We start from the raw sequence: 18,803 nt of genomic DNA on the forward strand, positions 1-18,803 counted from the left end.
ATTCTAGGCATTTCATAAAAATGTAATCATAGTGCATGATCGATTGTGGCTGAGAGCATGTATTGAATTTCATTTCTGATACAGATGAATAGTATTTTATCCATTCCTTAGTTTTCAGACATTCAGATTGTTATCCTTGTTATTTCAAATGATGCTCCTGTGAGCAGCTGTACATATTTGTAGATCATATTTATACCAGAGTGGTGGTGATTGTTTCATTTTGTTTGGGGTTGGTGACTCATGTTTCATTGTTTTGGGGCCACAAGCAGCAATGATCAGGAGTTACTCCCAGCTCTGAGTTCAGGGATCATTCCTACCCAGGATCTGGGAACTGTGTGTAGAGATGTGAATGGCCATGTGTAAGACAAATGCTATACCTGCATGCATTGTTCTGTCTCCCTAGTGACAGATGTTTTGAGGTACCACCCAGCTAAATGGATAAGGGTTCCGGTTTCTCTTGGTCGCCAACATGTGTACAAGTAGTGTTTGCTTTGTGTATGTGTTATTTGTGGTTCTGGGGTTTGAACCCCTTATTTTTTACACATGTAGATAAAGGTGCCCCTGTAAGCGGTGCTCAACCTGAAAGTTAAATGCTCAGTGGCAGTGCTGCCAGTGATGGGGGCCTTAGGGCAGCGGTGGGGTCAGGAGCCATGCAGTGCTGGGGTCAAGGGGGCAAGGGGCTCACCCATGCCAAGCCTGTATTCCGCCTCTGAGCCATGTTCTTGGCCCCCTCGTTTGTGGTGGTTATTTGCATTTCTCTGGTAACAGTGGTGCTTAGCATGTTTCCTAGTTACATGTTTTTAGTCTTTGGAGAAATGGTCATTCAAATCCAGTGCCCGTTTTAAAATTTAAAACAATCTTACTAGGCTATGGGGCTGGAGCAATAGCACAGCGGGTAGGGCGTTTGCCTTGCACGCGGCCGACCCCCCCGGTTCGATTCCCAGCATCCCATATGGTCCCCTGAGCAACGCCAGGAGTAATTCCTGAGTGCAGAGCCAGGAGCAACCCCTGTGCATCGCCGGGTGTGACCCAAAAAGCAAAAAAAAATAAATAAATAAATAAATAAATAAATAAATAAATAAATAAAACAATCTTACTAGGCTATAAAGGTTTGGGATACATTATATGATTTTCAAAGATACTTTCTTTGTGGGATGTCTCCTAACATTCTTGATTGATGTAAATGGCAGAGCCCAGTTTTGAATTTTGATCACATGCAGTTGTCATCATTTTTCAGTGTTGTGCATTTTTCCCTTCTGTGTATGTTGAACAGCACAACTCCAAGGGGCTTGTCTGCTCTATGCCATTAGACTTTTGCATCTTCTGAAATGTGTCATAAAGTAATCCAGTTCTTTCACTTATCTGATTTAGTTTAGAAATAGGTTCCCACCACCGGCCAGGTTGTTTCTTTTTAAGTAGATGCCCAAAACAGTAACAAGTCTCACAATGGAGAAGTTACTGGTGCCTGCTCCAGCAAATTGATGAGGAGTACAGTGCTACTTCAAATTGTAGTTGGGGGAAAGGCAGGCTTTGGGCTTGGGCAGTTTGGTCGGTGCTGAGGCGGGGTGAGGAGAGTATGGGGTGCCAGGATTGAATCCAGATCAGCCATGTACAAGGCACGGGCCCTACTCACTGTTTTATTGCCCCAGCCCCTGGAATGTATTATGTAAGAAAATACATCTGACTCTGTACTTGGAATAACTGTTGATGGGGCTCTTGGGCTGCCATATGGCTTGCCAGGGATCGAACCCAAGTTCTCTTACCAGGGATTCAAAAATCGTCTTGAGCGTATTTCATGTTTCCTCTTTAAAAAGCAAGTCTGGACTCGAGGACAGAGATCAACCAACCCTGGTTCAATCCCGGATGCTGTATATGGTCCATCCCCACCACGGCCCCCCCCAACAAGTTTGATTCTTAGTATACCTAACATGCTTATATTTCATTGGGAAGCAATACGATGTAAATTTTATGCCTGTGGTTAGTCAAAGTATTTACAAAGATGATTGAAAGCTCTTTGTGTATTGGGTCACATCTGGTAGCGTCCTGGCTCTACACTCAGGGATGACTTCTGGTGGGCTCGGGACCATATGGGATGTCAGGGATCAACCTGGGTCAGCCATGCACAAGACAAGCGCCCTACCCACTGTACTATGGCTCCAGCCCTGAGATGGTTGAAAACCTTTTTGTTTGGGGGCACACTTGACTGTGTTCTGGGCTCACTCCTGGCTCTGTACTTAGGGATATTCCTGGTGGGGGTTGTGGTGGACCACCGTGTGGGGTGCCAGAGAACCCCACTCAGCTGCATGCATAAAATGCCTTACTATCACTCTGGCCCTAGTTTGTTGAAAAATTTGAACACTTTACGAGAACTTTGGGCTTCTAATTCATAAGCTTGAGGAATACATGATTTTCATTACTCTGGAATTAATTGTGAAGATTAGGCAGTTTCCTAAACGAGACAGTGCGTTTCTCAACCGTTAAGCCATACGGTTAAAAGAAAGGAACCTAGGGGTCAGGGAGGATAACAAAACTGGTAGTGCCTTACAGACAGCCCCCCTGGTTTCCATTTCCGTACCACATAAGTTTCCTTGTGCCCTACCAATAGTGATTCCTGAGCACAGAGCCAGGAAGGAGTAAATCTACCATTGGGTGTCACCCTTCCCCCCTCACACACAAGCAACAAACAGCCTAAAGATACAAGTGAGAAGAATGTGGAGTGTTTTTTTTTTAATTGCCTTTGTTGTTGTTATTATTGCTATGACAGCAAGTTAACATGAACCTGGTGACCCAGGGTCACATTGCACATTGGGTTCAGTGTACACATTGAGGTTTATACTTGTAATTGTGTCTGTTCCTGATGAAGGTCACACTTCCCAACTGGGACACTCAACTTCCTTGTAGTTGTGGTGCAGCTCAGGCTTACTTGTGGAGACGGAGAGCTCACACTTCAAAGCTGCCAGGATACCATTCAGCACAGGGACACCAGGGATTTGAACTCAGGGCCCTGTGCTTGCAAGGACACAGCTCTGTGCCTTGCTGCCCTATTAAGTACAGAAAGGATAAGAAATAGATGAAAGGTTAAGCAGTTTGCCTGTGTTGCGCAGTTGAAGGATTCAAGTAAAATGCTGTGTGCAGTGTTTGCAAATTTAAATGTAGTGTATATGGTCAGTGGCTCAACATCATGGGGCCAGTATCATAAAGTTAGTGAATTGCCATAAAAGCAAGTTAAATTTGACAATGTTAAGAGCACCCTTTTCTCAGCCATCTAGCCACTTTTTGTAATGTGTAAGGCAACTGTTGTAACAAGAGAAGAAATAAAAGCTAAGGATGAGAGAGACAGCTGTAAACTGCTTCCTCAGAAGCATTTTGAGACAGAACTTGCTTTAGATAATTCTTTGGGGAATAAAGTAATATTGGTTATTGAATGTGAGAGAGCTTAATCTTTAAGCATGCTTTTTGTCACTTGTATCACTTGTCATCCCGTTGATCTTCAATTTGCTCGAGCCGGTGCCAGTAATGTCTCCATTCGTCCCTGTCGCGTGCTAGTGTAGCCCATTATATCTGCTCGCTCCAGGAACACGAAGAGCCTCAAACCATTTGTTCAGGGTTTTGACAAAGAAGTCTGACCATCTCGTAGGTGGGCCGCCATGCGGTCTTTTGACGTCCCGTGGAATCCAGGCGGTAACAGCTTTAGTCCAATGGTCGTCTCTAAATCGCATTACGTGTCCAGCCCATCTGATTTTCGACGCCTTGGCAAAGGAGACAGCATCCCTGATTGTTGACTGTGGATGGAGGTTGGAACTCCAGATTCCTTCTCTCACTTGAGTGAAATGTGATATTCCAAGCAGAGCTCTTTAGATTCCTCTTTGGGATACCCGAAAAGCATTCTCATCCTGTTACTTTTTGTCACAAAGCAATTATTTCTGAATATCATGCGCCTTACTAATAGAAGTGTGCTCAATTAGTTTAATATGAGAAATGATTGTTGTTTTTGTTTGGTTGGTGTTTGAGGGTTTTTTTTTTTTTTTTTTTTTTTCTTTTTTGGTCTCACCCAGCGATGCTCAGGGGTTACTCCTGGCTCTGCACTCAGTAATTACTCCTGGCGGTGTTTGGGGGACCATATGGGATGCCGGGGATCGAACCCGGGTCGGCCGCATGCAAGACAAATGCCCTACCCACTGTGCTATCGCTCCGGCCCCGAGTTGGTTGTTTTAAAGTTATAATTTCTGCATTAATAACCAAAATATGAAAGTGGAATGAAATTTAGGAATCATTCTTGATGTTTTCAAAGTCTTGCAAGTGAATCTCATTTTCTGTCTTGTGAGATAAATCAGATTGCTTTACCAGATTTTGCTTGTTTTGAAGTATTTCTCTAAGCCATATCAGATTTAAACCTGTTATATGACTTCATGTTTTGATGTTTCACACATTGCGTTATGTATGCTGCCCGTTACGTTGTTAGACTTCTGTTACTGTCCATGCTCTAAATAAATGATTTATCTCTTGATAAACATAAGCATGTATATGGGACTGGAGAGATAATACAGTGAGGAGGGTGTTTGCTTTGCACACAGCATCCAGGTTTAATCCCCAGCACCACAGGGTGTGGCCCAGAAACCAAAATAAGTAGTGAGTTTGTGTGTGAAGTAGGCATTTCTAACAAGTTTTATTTTAACTTAAAAATCTTTAACTGAGGTCTACAGCGATAGTACAGTGGGTAGGGTACTTGCCTTGTACCTTGGTTCCATCCCACCACCCTGTATGGTCCCCTGAGTTCCTCCAGGAGTGATGCTTGAGTGCTACTAAGTATGACCCCAAAACTGAAACACCTCATAGTCTTAACTGAAATGTAATGCATCAAGTATTCTGAGAAGTAAATAGTTCTGTATGTAGGAAATATAATTTTACTGCTTTGCAATAAGATAATTAAATGTCTTTTTTTTTTCTGTTTCCTAGGTTCTCTACTTTTAGAGTCCAAAATAAATCCAAACACTGCATACCAGAAACAACAGGTAAAAATTTGAAGATGTTATGTTTTACATATTGTCCTCAGTTTGGTGATTTAAAGGAAAATTGCCATCTAATTCCTTACGTTTAAAAATTTTCAGAACCTGTTACAACAGACTTTTCCCAAATTATTTATTCATTCTAATTGTGTATAATAAAGCAATAATTTAAAATGCTGTAAGGCTGTTTTAACTTGAGTTCAGTTTATGTTTCAGATAGGTTAGCATCTTAATTCTCAAAAGTTACTGATTGGTCATACCTTGGGAGGGCACTGATACTCTCTGACAGAGGTCCTGAAATCAGTATCAGTTCTTTCATTGCCATAAAATAATTTAGAATAAATACTTCAGTACATTCTTTTATAGTTCTATGGAGCAATTTATTCATAAATATATTTTAAGTGTATTGCTTCATGATTTTCCATTGGCTTATACTACTAGATGAAGTTTAGTATTGGTTTTATTTTACATATTAGGTGATGCCTCGTGATTGTGACTTACTTAAAAATCATACAGATAGAAAAACTGGTATTCCTAAATTTGCTTTCTGGTGGTTTGTTCACCAAATGGTGGTGCAATATAAAAATTTTTCTTGATAGTTTAATGATCTGTTCACTTTTCCTTTAGTCAGTTATTTTAGGGACACAAGGGGCAACATTCCCGAGCAGTACTCAGGGACCGCCCAGGTAATCATAATCCTGTCTCTTGGTTCAGTGATAGGACCGGAGGATGTTGTGCTGCTCAGTCCCTCTATTTAAATTCATGTTTTGAGGTTTTGGTCTGAAAAGTAAAAGCACAGTTTTGAAAAAGGAAAGATCAGCTCTAGTTTGAGGATGAATGTCACTGTCACCCCATTGCTCATTGATTTGCTCAAGCGGGCACCAGTAACGTCTCCATTGTGAGACTTGTTACTGTTTTTGGCATATCAAATACGCCACGGGCTCTCCGAGAGGGGCGGAGCAGTCAAATCCGGGTCAGCCCTGCAATGCTATCACTCCAGAGCATGAATGACTGCAAATGTCTGAGTTGATATTGCTGATAGGTCATTTGGTGAAAAAGAAGCTCTTAAGGAAAATATGCAGTTTTTCAAACTTCTAAATTTGTAGATCATGAAGAATTTGTTTCTTATTTTATTTTGTTTTTTGGTCACACTCACCAATGTGCAGCACTTACTCCTGGCTCTGCACTCAAGAATCACTCCTAGCAGTGCTCAGGAGAACCATATGGGATGTTGAGAATCAATCGCAAACACTTTACCTACTGTACTGTCTCCAGTCCGTCCTCCACATGATTTTGCTTTATATACAGCTGTATTATTAATGGCTTTAGTTTTAGACTTGTTTTGTGTGGGTCTTCCCACCAGTTTTTGCAACAGAATGATGGGGAAACTATGGCTTAGGGAGGTTAGAAATATCTGCCTTGTTGATATTACAAAATTAAGATTATTTTGAGTTTGAACAGCTACTCAGTCACTATCGAATAGATTGCCTGACAGGAATTCATCTCTAGAGTCCCTAAAGTTAATTTAATTTAAAGTTAATTTAATTTTTTTAAATGATGAATAAGAATTGTAGATTCATGAGGGAGGGGATTTACTTGCTATGCATTAAGAAACCTTTGACCATCTCAGACAAGGACAATTTCCTGAGCTACATCCCTAGCCCTGTGGCCCTGTAGATTTATCTGACTGATAAAGCTGCATAGTCTAGTCAAATAGTCATTTGTGCGCTTGTAACTGTCATGCCTGTAAATTAGTGAGTGACTTCTAGTCTCATGATTGACAGCTAAATGATTAAACTAAGCAGCAGTTTGGTAGACCTTTTTTATATATGGGGCCTATTTGTGTATAAGTCATTGGTTAACAGTATTAGAAATTGCTGCAGTAGAACCTTAGATAGTTTAGATATTTTCAACTTTCCTGTAGGTGGTCAGCCAACCTGGGCTTAATCAGTAGTTTATCTTGTGCTTAGATGCTATTATAATCTCCACTAATTTGTTTTCTATAGCCAGCTTTAAAAAAGTTGCATGATAGTTATTATTTTAGACACTTAACATTCCATGTAAGGGAGCATTCAGACACCTATCTCTAGAATAGACCTTTTCTTAAACTTGTCTGAAAGTATATATGTGTATTTGTAATTAATAAACTTGAAAATCTGTATTAGTTGCAATCATGTATTGTAGATCATAGACTGCTTGTCCTCTGGAAATATAAAATGGTTTCAGAGTTGTGAGAGTACTGTTTTTCCTCTAAAATTATGCCTTAATAGAAACCTGTTTAGCTGTTTATTAAATGTAGTATTATTGGGGCCAGAGAGATATAGTATAGCTGATGAGGCATTTGCCTCGCAGGTAGCCAATCCAAGTTCAATCCTCAGCATCCTATATGGTTTCCTGAGCATCACTGGTTGTGACTGACACACACACACACACACACCCCCCCCCCCCCCCCGCAAAAAAAAATGTAGTATTGTTGCAAATGTTTGAACAGGTAAAAGAACATCTTGCTACTTGAACTTGGTGAAAGGAGGTGGTAGTAGTTTTTCTTTAAGGTCCTCTGTGAAGATAGGTAGTCGCATGTTACAAAGTTAGAGATTTAAAAGACTTAGCAGGCCTCCTATACCCCAGCTACACCTGACATTGACAATAGAGAGATGAGGAAGAGGGGCTAAATGACTTGATCCTTGCCTACTGTGCCCTAGTTATTTGGCACTCAGCCTTCTTCAGTTTCACTATGGCATAAAATGTAATGGAATGACCTGGCACAAGACTGATAAAATTTAATTTATGTCTTTTTGTTCATCTGTTTTGGGGTCACACCTAGTAGTACTCAGGGCTTAGTCTTGGTTCTGAGCTCAGAGGTCGCTCGTGGCAGGGCGCAGGGCTCCATACAGGGTATCAAGGACCAGGCCTGGGTTGACCATGTACAAAGCTAGCACCCTGCCCACTGGACTATTGCTCCAGACCCTGGTTTACTCAGGAATCACTCCTGGCGGTGCTCAGGGGACCATATGGGATGCTGGGAATCAAACCCAGGTCGGCCACGTACAAGGTAAACGCCCTACCCGCTGTGCTATCACTCCAGCCCCTCTTTTATTACATTTAGATTGTGCGTTCATTTTGGGGTGAAATTGTTTTGTTTCTGGGTCACACCTGGTGGTGTTCAGCGGTTAGTCCTACCTCTGCACTCAGGAATTACTCCTAAAGGTGCTTTGGAGGACCATATGAGATGCCAGGGATCAAAACCAGGCCAACTGCATGTGAGGCAAACACCCTGCCTGCTGTACTATCGCTTCGGCCCCTGATTAAACTTCTTGAAGAAAACATTGTACTACTGTTCAGCTTGCCTTTCAGGGGATTTGCATGGGTTTGATCTCTAGCACCCCATGTGGTTCTCCCATGCCCTGCCAAGAGTAGTGAGCCCTGAACACTGCTGGGTATGGCCCAATCACACAGACTCCCCCTACCCTCCAAAGGAAAAAGAAGGAAGGGAAAATTGTTTTCATTTTCTAGATATAGGTATATAGCCTGAGCATTAAAAAGGCGTTAATATTTACCACTATGAGAGTTGCAAGAAGTAAAAGTGCTATTCTTGGTTTCTGTTGCTTTGTTTATTGGCCTTTTAGCTTGTGATAATGCCTGTTAATCACTCAGACTTTTCTCTCTTTCTCTCTCTGTGTCTCTCTCCAGGACACTTTGATTGTGTGGTCTGAAGCAGAAAATTATGACTTGGCCCTTAGCTTTCAAGAGAAAGCTGGATGTGATGAAATTTGGGAGAAAATATGTCAGGTAATTTAACTATTAAAATCAGTATGCTAAGTTTTTTGGGATTTGCTGTGCTTGGCTATTGCCAGGGTCTTAATAAAATAGGCATCATATAGATCTCTTAAACTAACTCTCAGTGAGGGGCTGGAGCAATAGCACAGCGGGGAGGGCATTTGCCTTGCACACTACCGACCCGGGTTCGAATCCCAGCATCCCATATGGTCCCCCAAGCACTGCCAGGAGTAATTCCTGAGTGCATGAGCCAGGAGTGACCCCTGTGCATGGCCGGGTGTGACCCAAAAGGGCAAAAAAAAAACTATCAGTGAAAAGTTTGATATATAGGAAAGTGCATTTTATCGACATCAATCCTTTGCAGACCTTTGATGAACTTCAGTTTTATATCCACCAACATTCTGAAAGCTGGTCCACGTGTGCATAACTAGTGTCTCACCCTAAACTATTGTAACCCAGTAGCTGTCGTTTTAGTAAACACCGTCCAGTTGCTGAAACCAGAAACTTCGATTGTTTTTAATTTTCCTTCATATCTCTCTCTTCCTCTTTTTTTTCAGTTTTTTTATTTTATTTTATTTTATTTTATTTTATTTTGGGGGGTCACACCTAGTGATACACAGGGGTTACTCCTGGCTTTACATTCAGGAATTACTCCTGACAGTGCTCAGGATACCATATGGGGTGCTGGGAATTGAACCCGGGTCGGCCGCGTGCAAAGCAAACACCCTACCTATTGTATTATCTCTCTAGCCCCCCTTCCCTTCATCTCTTATCTGGTCCTTTAGTAATAAATTTGGGGTCCAGTCACTGCGGTTCAGTTATTTTCACTATCACAGTTTATCAAGCTGCCATCATGTCTGGCCTGGTTTATGCTTTCATCTCGATTGTTCTTCCTGAGTCCACCCTATAGCTAAAGTGATTGTAAGGCTTGTTTTGTTTTTGCCATGTTGTGCAGCCTCAGGGGCTACTCCCACTCAGGCTGGTGCTGAGGAGCTATTTCTGGTAATTTTCAGGGTACCAGGAGGTGTCTGGAATTGAACCTGGGCCTCCTGCACACCAAGCATGTGCTCAGCCTATTTTTTCATATATATATATATATATATATATATATATATATATATATATATATATATATATACTCATGTATATTATATATTATATATATATACACGAGTACTGCTATTTGTTCAGCCATTGGTTAAGCTGATTGAATTTCAGCCCATCATTATGGTCCCTATTTTTGTTGGTTTCGTTTTATTTTGGGGTCACTCCCAGCAGTGCTCAGAGTTTATTCCTGTCTCTCCTCAGGGATTACTCCTGGTAGGCTCAGAGGTTGCCGGGGATTGAATACTCATCAGCTTCATGCAAGGCAATCTAAAATCACTTTGCTCGGTAGAGTGACTCATGGCTGTCCCTGCAGCTTCATCTTTAGTGTTCTTGATTGATTTTATAACTCCGTGGTAACTATTTCTTCGTTTTTATAACATAACCATGTTTTATTGTGAATATACTTTTTGTGTATTGCTGGAGCCATTCTTTTTTTTTTTTTTTTTCTTTTCTTCTTCTTCTTTTTGGGTCACACCCAGCGATGCTCAGGGATTACTCCTGGCTTTGCACTCAGGAATTACTCCTGGCAATGCATGGGGGACCATATGGGATGCCGGGGATCAAACCCAGGTCGGCTGCGTGCAAGGCAAACACCCTACCCGCTGTGCTATCACTCTGGCCCCCATATTCTTATGGACTCCTTTATCCTTTAGACCATTGCTGCTTCAGGATTTTTTGCCCCTCCATATTTTCTCTGGAAAATAATCTTGTGCAGTTTACTATTTCTTAGCAGTGTGGTTCTCAGACCAGCAGAAGGGACATGGCCTGGTAATGGATATAGATACAGGTTGAGATTTGTCCATCCCAGATCTATTAAATCAGAAATTTTGTGGGTAGGTGCCAGCTGTAGATGTTAACCAACCTCTGTGTCAGATTATCTGTTTAAAAAAAACACACACAGAATTTTAAGTCGTAAGAGCCCCGAATAACCCTGGAGCATTGCTTAATATGATTCCAAAGGGCTGGAGCAATAGCACAGTGGGTAGGGCGTACGCTTTGCACGTAGCCAACTCGGGTTCGATTCCCAGCATCCCATATGGTCCCCCAGCGCCGCCAGGAGTAATTGAGTTTCTAAGACCAGCTGTGACTAGGTTTGGCTAGTGTCAGCCTTCGCTTTGGATGGTTTTTGGCTGAAGTTCCAGGGTGCTCCTTGGGCAGGGGCGGGGCGTTGGTTGGTTGGTTGGTTGGTTGGTTTGCCTTTGGGATCACACCCAGAGATGCTCAGGGGTTACTCCTGACTCTGCCCTCAGGGGGACCCTATGAAATACCAGGAATCATACCCGGATCAGCTGTGTGCGAGGCAAATTCCCTCCCCACTGCACTACTCCTCCAGTCCCAAAGCTAGAGTGTGGAGACATTATTTACCTTTGCCGTGTATAATTTTTCTACTATTTATATTTTATACATCTGTAGCTTGGTTTGATTCTAGGCCACATCTGGCATTGCTACTCCTGGCTTGATGCTTGGGGAAACCATGGAGAGGTCAGGCCCAGGGCGTTGGTATGCTTTTCCTGCTGGAGCCCAGGTCAACATGCTGTATTCTTTGAACTGTCTCCCTGACCTTCTCATTTAAACTGCTTTCTTCACACTCTTTATAGTTTATAGCAGCTTCCTCGAGGTTTTGTCTTGTGAAGTCCTACCTTAGGGAGTTGAGGGGCTGGAGAGATAGTACCATAGGTAAGGCACTGACCTTGCATGTGGCTAACCCAGGTTCAATCTCAGCACCCCAGTTGGTCTCCTGTTAGAATGTTTCTCTTGCTGGTAAAATCTGAACTTTCTGATGAAGCTCTTTCCATTTCTGATGAAGTTAAAATTCAAAGTATTTGGTTACTTGTGAACAGGTGGCATTTGCATCATTTGAAGAGACTTAAATTTGGAAATAACTATTATAATTTCACTTTCATCTAAGAATATTGTTCATATTTGCTAGCTTATATTTCGTCAGCTTTTTTAAATCTTATTCAATAGGTTCAAGGAAAGGACCCTTCAGTGGACATCACTCAGGACCTTGTAGATGAATCTGAAGAAGAGCGTTTTGATGATATGTCATCACCAGGTTTAGAATTGCCATCTTGTGAATTAAGTCGCCTTGAGGAGATTGCTGAACTTGTGGCATCGTCTTTACCTTCCCCGCTTCGTCGTGAAAAACTTGCACTAGCACTGGAAAATGAGGGTTATATTAAAAAGCTCTTGGAGCTTTTTCACGTGTGTGAGGATTTGGAGAACATTGAAGGACTACACCACTTGTATGAAATTATCAAAGGTATATTCCTCTTGAACCGAACTGCTCTTTTCGAAGTCATGTTTTCTGAGGAATGTATAATGGACGTCATTGGATGCTTAGAATATGATCCTGCTTTATCACAACCACGAAAACACAGGGAATTTCTAACAAAAACAGCTAAGTTCAAAGAAGTGATTCCCATATCAGATCCTGAGCTGAAACAAAAGATTCATCAGACATACAGAGTTCAGTATATACAAGATATGGTTCTACCTACCCCTTCAGTCTTTGAAGAAAATATGTTGTCAACACTTCACTCCTTTATATTTTTCAATAAGGTAGAAATTGTTGGTATGTTACAGGTATGTTATCCTTTTTTCCTACTTAAAAAGTTAAATCTTGATTGATAACACTTAAATTGTTAAATTGTTATGTTTAATAGATAGTTTTAGTGGGTTTTTTTGATATACAAGTTTACGTTTCTGTCAGCAAGAATTTTGGCAATGTTCCAGGAGATGCGTAGTATGATGTGTTTGGGTTAAGGAAGGTGATGAAGTTGGGAGGGAAAAACGGGACTAGAGCAATAGTACAGTGGTTAGGGTGCATGCCTTACACCCCAGATGCTGACCCCAGCAGTACCAGGATTAATCCCTGACCATATAACCAGGAGAAAAAATCCTGTGAACCATTTATTGTTTCGCCCAAAAATAAGTAAAAAGAAAAAGGAATGAAGGAATGATCTTCAGGAGTGATTGAATGTGTAGAATATTAGGAGTGTGAACTGTTGTTTATAGAATAGAAAATAATGGAAGAGGAAAGAAAATTAAACTCTGGCATATCATTAAATGTAGAATGTAAATTCTTGAGGAATTTATAGATATCCCAGCTAATGATAATGTTGAATACCCAATTTTAAGATTAAGGGAATAGCAGATGCCAGCAAATAATTGCCCACTTTTCTTCTACTGGAATACATTTTCGTGGGAAAATTTGATGTAAATATACATTTCAGTTCTGTCAATAAACAACAGTGTGAACTGGGCAAGTCTCTTGCTCTATTCACATTTTATTTTTCCTGATTCCCACTTTCCCTCTTCGGATTTTGGGATTTTTGAATTTACTCGTAGGTGCTCAGAAACTAGTCATAGCACCCAGATGGGCCTACAAGCACGTTATCTACTGTACTATCACGCCAGCCTGGGTTTGCTGATTAAAAGAATATTAGTGACTAGCCTGTAGAGTCATTTGAAGATTAAAATCACACATGTAAAGCATTGAGTGTAAGACTGTTAAGCATGGGAGGGGATTTGTTTTTAATCTTCTTACTTTGGTTTTGGGGCTACACCCAACTGTGCTCAGGGATCGGAACCTGTGTCAGCTGTATGCAAGGCAAATGCTCTACCCACTGTACTGGCCCCTAAGCATTTGTTTTGTTCGCTTTTTGGGTCACACCTGATGATGCACAGGGGTTACTCCTGGCTCTGACTCAGGAATTACTCCTGGCGGTGCTCAAGGGACCATATGGGATGCTGGGAATCAATCCGGGTTGGCTGCATGCAAGGCAAACGCCCTACCCGCTGTGCTATCACTCCAGCCCCAATGTTTTTTAATGTTAAGGATTGCTTGTTGCTGGGGCCGGAGTGATAATACAGCGGTTAGGGCATTTACCTTGCACATGACCAGCCCAGGTTCAATCCCTGGCATTCCATATGGTTCCCCAAACAACACTAGGAGTGATTCCTGAGTGCAGTCAGGAGTAACCCCTGAGCATTGCTGGGTATGACCACACACCACCACCAACAACAACAGCTACAACTCACTCACACACACACACACACACACACACACACACCATAAATAACTGCGTGTTGAATTCTCCAGGGTCGTGTTTTGTTTTGTCGCAGTGTGCTCAGTTTCTCAGGTCTGGGCTTAAGGGTACCTGCATAGGAATTTCTAGAGAGCAATTTTGAGGAATGTGCCCAAAACATAGAATTAAGATATCTACAAATTGAGCCATCCTTTGCATTTGTGTCATCAGAGTGTCAAAGGCCTTCTCAGTGATACCCTGTCATGTGTGGATAGTCTAAGTGGAACAGATTTATCTAAAAATCTAACCCTTGGACACCTCCTTTGTTTCTTGGTGGCCATGACACTGTGAGAATGACATGATCAACTTCTAAGTCCTACTGGGATGGGAAAATTGTGGCATGTCATTTGGTTTTGTTTGTTTTGTTTTATTTTGTTTTTTGTGGCTTTTTGGTTCTTACCCTGCAGTTCTCGGAAGTTACTCCTGGCTCTGCACTCAGTGCTCCTGTTGGTGCCCAGGGGCCCATATTGGAGGCTGGGGGTTGATCCCAGCCACTTGTAAGGCTGTCACCCTATCCTATCATTCTGGCCCCACATAGCATATCATTTTATTATCTTGAAATTATATGTTAATATAGCTCTAATATTAACAAATGTACCCTTTGCATAGGAAGATGAAAAGTTTCTGACGGATTTGTTTGCACAATTAACGGATGAAGCAACAGATGAGGAAAAGAGGCAGGAATTGGTAAGTGATTGGTATTATGAAGGTTGCAAGACTAATAAAGATTTTACACTCACTCATTTTTTTCTAATTTTAGGTTAACTTCTTAAAAGAATTCTGTGCGTTTTCCCAAACGCTACAGCCTCAAAACAGAGATGCTTTTTTCAAGACATTGTCAAACATGGGCATACTACCAGCTCTAGAAGTCATCCTTGTAAGTGTATTTCCTTTAATTTACAAAAATTAAATTCTTGTAAGTTTTGAAATAAGAGTAGTAGGAAAGTAAATGGGAATAAAAGTACAATTTTAGGGGCTAGAGTACAGTGGGTAGGGCATTTGCCTTGCACACAAAAGTTGGAATGGGAAAATTACATGGCATGTCATTTGTGGGTTTTTCCTTTCTTTCTTTCTTTCTTTCTTTCTTTCTTTCTTTCTTTCTTTCTTTCTTTCTTTCTTTTCTTTTCTTTTCTTTTCTTTTCTTTTTGGGTCACACCTGGCGATGCACAGGGGTTACTCCTCGCTCTGCACTCAGGAACCACCCCTGGTGCTGCTCTGGGGACCATATGGGATGCTGGGAATTGAACCCGGGTTGGCCGCGTGCAAGGCAAACGCCGTACCCGCTGTGCTATTGCTCCAGCCCCCGCATGTCATTTGTTTTTTAGTTTTTGTTTAACCCAGGCCGACCAGGGTTTGATCCCCGGCATCCCATAGGGTCCCCTGAGCACTGCCAGGAGTTAATTCCTGGGTGCAAGACAGGAGTAACCTGTGAGCATTTCTGAGTGTGACCCAAAAAGCCCCTTCCCTCGCCCCCATATTTCCTCTTTATTTGGTTTGGGATTTACATAGCCATTGGTTCCAATGCATGTATGCATGTCAGTATAAGAGGATTGGGTGCTCTTTTTCTGCAGGGTATGGATGACACGCAGGTGCGAAGTGCTGCTACTGATATATTCTCATACTTGGTTGAATATAATCCGTCCATGGTACGAGAGTTTGTCATGCAGGAGGCACAGCAGAATGATGATGTAAGTAAGAAGTTAACAGAGCAAAAAATAAACAACAAGGTAAATATTATTTGTACTCATAGTAAATATACATGGGGAGCTGTGACTGTTAGTTTTTAAAGATGTAAAGAGTTAATGTTTGGGAAAATTGTAGCCTTTCTCAAATGGCCTTCCCCCCCTAAATTGGCCCCAGTCTCAGTTTGAAAATTGTCTTAAAGCAGTGACTATTATTAAGGTTTTTATTTTTCAGGTTTTTTGAGATCAGTTTTCCTTTTGTGGGCTTCGGGGTTCCTCCCAGAGATGTTCATAGAATGTGCTGTACTAGGGATTAAACCCGGGTTCCTGCATGCAGAGCATGTACTCTTGCCCTTTGAGCCATCTTCCCAGTCCAGAGGAAGCTTTTAACTTCTAACAGTAACATAGTCTGTGAGCTTTTCTAAGTCATTTTACTAAACCACTTCTTTCATATATGGAATAATGAGTTATTACCTACAACTTACTACTGACTTTGTTGGTGATATGTTCTCAAAATTAAGAATGAAACCAAGGAGAAGTGAGAGGACAAGCGGATAAGGTGCTTGCCTTGTGCAGTGAGCCTAGGTTTGGTCCCCTGCACCCTGTGTGTCCCCGAACACACTGGTAGTGATGGCTGAGCACAAATTGGGTATGGCCCAAAGAGTAGTCGGAATGAAACATAGTCCCTGGGAAATGACTTGGAGTACTTTCTACCCCCCCCCCCACACCCCACTTGGATACTTTGGCCACTTGGGATACTTTCTTTAACACCTAGCCACAGGAGAGAAGGTATCCTCGTGTTTAAAACTGCAGCTTTTCAGTAGATGGAAGAATGTCCTAGTTATGTGAAGGACACTCCTGAGTATGGATGCCTACCTCGTGTGGCAGCCCTAAATGTGGGCTCTCATTCAGATAATTAAGCCAGTACTTCTTACTCTTTCCTTCTCCCGATTTCCCTCCTAAAATCTTAGGGAAAAAATGTTTTACTTAAATATAAACAGAGGGGTTGGAGAGACAGTACAACAGGTAGGGTGCTTGTCTTGCATGCTGCCGACCCAGGTCAGTCCACCAGCACACCATGGTCCCTCGAGCCCCTGTGGTAGTAAGTGTTGCTCATAGCTGGATGTGGCAAAGAAGCAAGGGTCCAGAGACATAGAATAGCAGTTACTGTTTGTCACAGCAGCTTGACCCAGGTTAGATTTCCCGCACCGAGTATGGTCACCCGAGCACTGCCAGGGCAGGGTGTGACCTAGAGTGACTTAAAATACTCATCAGTATTTTACATCAGAATGAAGTGGGATACAGTAGTTAAGCTTATATTTCACAGGTTTGGTTTTTTTTTTTTTTTTTTAACTGTAGTGTCAGGGTAGGTGCAGAAAACTGGTGCCAGCGTGAACTGTGAATGTTTTGTCACGTTTCAGTTTTTTTTAAAATAGTCCAGTCTTGGACCCGAGAGATAGTACAGTGGGTCGGGCACTTACCTTGCACACAAATGGACACACTTAATCCCCAGTGTCCCACATGGTCCCCAAGCACCACCAGGAGTGATACCTGAGTTCTGAGACAGGAGTAACTCCTGAGCATTGCCAGGTGTGGCACAAAAACAGCCACAAAAATAATCCTGAGACTGGAGAGAGTGATTGCAGGGGTTAAAACCTTACGTACAGCCAGCCCCTGTTAGATTCCCAGCCCTTTCTGGCATCCCGGGAGCACCCTCCCCCAACACACACGCAGAAAAATAAGTTAAAACTATCTTGAGAACCAAATTTTCTTTATGACTAAAAGTGAAATGCTATTTTTGTTGGCTCCGTGACTTAGTAATACAGTATTCATATATGTTAGACCTTTTGACCAGTATAGTTTATTATTATTTCCATGTATTGTCTGCATTTTCATCCTGCCATTGCATTTAGAGATAAGATAGGGATTTTTCTTGCTGAATCCTACTCCTGTACTCCTTGGACCAAGAACAGTAGCTTTAAGAAAACTAGCACTCAGTTTTCTAGGATTGAAATCTCTTCACCTCTTTGCTCTGTAAATATTTAGATACTATTTTTCTTAATTTCTGACATTCAGCTATTTTCTCTTAAATTTATTTTAAATGAAAACTTTATTTTATTCTATATATGGGAAATATTTATCTTTTGCCATATGTAGGAACTATTAGTGAAAATAGAAGACTGCTACCAATTGTAGTTAAATAGTTTTGCTGTTGGATAGAGTGCTCCCAGGAAGTGCTCAGGGGGTTCCAAGCTTCTTCCCAGTGATAGTGGGAAACTGTCTTGGCAGTTCAGTACTGGAGTTTGAGGATTCAGTGCTGTTTGTATCCTCTGAAACTGCAGGACTGCTGGGACCAGGTCATATGATGCTTGAGTGACCTTGTGTTCCAGGAGTTGGGCTAGGTCGGCACATGCCTAGCATGCCCCTCGCTACTGTGCTGTCTCTGGCCCCTGGTGTGCTTAGAGTCAAGGCCATAAACCTAGTAAGGCCCATTAACTTTATTCAGAAGGGAGTTTTTATTAGGGATAGGTATGATGTTTTATTGTATGTGCCTTTTCAGTCTTTGTAAGTGCTTCTAACTATGTTTATTTTTCACACCAGGATATTTTGCTCATCAACCTCATCATAGAGCATATGATTTGTGATACAGACCCTGAACTTGGAGGAGCAGTCCAACTTATGGGCCTGCTTCGAACTTTAGTTGATCCAGAGAACATGTTAGCTACGGCCAACGTAAGCCATAGGTGTTTTTCTCCTTTTCATAACAGTCTTTATTTTTTTATGGAGGATAGGACCCAATGCGGTTAACGCTCATGAAAGTGTTTTTAATCCCTTAGAAAACAGAAAAGACTGAGTTTCTGGGTTTCTTCTATAAGCACTGTATGCATGTCCTCACTGCTCCGTTACTGGCAAACACAACAGAAGACAAACCTAGCAAAGGTAAGATACCAGAGACTCTTGAATTCTGAGACTTAGAGTGTTATTAAGAGTCATCAAGGGGCTGGAGCGATAGCACAGCGGGTAGGGCGTTTGCCTTGCATGAAGCCAACCCGGGTTCGATTCCCAGCATCCCATATGGTCCCCCGAGCACTGCCAGGAGTAATTCCTGAGTGCATGAGCCAGGAGTAACCCCTGTGCCT

At 41.9% G+C, this 18,803-nt stretch overlaps 1 protein-coding gene across 2 annotated transcripts in view; it reads left to right on the top strand.

Moving 5' to 3' along the window:
• Nucleotides 1–18,803, top strand: part of PPP4R3A (protein phosphatase 4 regulatory subunit 3A) — a 39,043-nt gene that overhangs the window by 7,127 nt on the left and 13,113 nt on the right. Inside the window, exons 2-9 of one of the 2 annotated variants that reach the window (XM_055131491.1) lie at nt 4,957–5,012; nt 8,697–8,795; nt 11,859–12,476; nt 14,591–14,668; nt 14,742–14,858; nt 15,553–15,708; nt 18,265–18,396; nt 18,501–18,603. In XM_055131491.1, coding sequence (XP_054987466.1) covers nt 4,957–5,012; nt 8,697–8,795; nt 11,859–12,476; nt 14,591–14,668; nt 14,742–14,858; nt 15,553–15,708; nt 18,265–18,396; nt 18,501–18,603 — 1,359 coding nt within the window. The remainder of the gene's footprint in view (nt 1–4,956; nt 5,013–8,696; nt 8,796–11,858; nt 12,477–14,590; nt 14,669–14,741; nt 14,859–15,552; nt 15,709–18,264; nt 18,397–18,500; nt 18,604–18,803) is intronic. The other variant, XM_055131492.1, reaches the window with a different exon arrangement.

This window comes from Sorex araneus, chromosome 3 (genome assembly GCF_027595985.1).
Source record: "Sorex araneus isolate mSorAra2 chromosome 3, mSorAra2.pri, whole genome shotgun sequence".
In the NCBI taxonomy this organism is placed as follows: domain Eukaryota; kingdom Metazoa; phylum Chordata; class Mammalia; order Eulipotyphla; family Soricidae; genus Sorex; species Sorex araneus.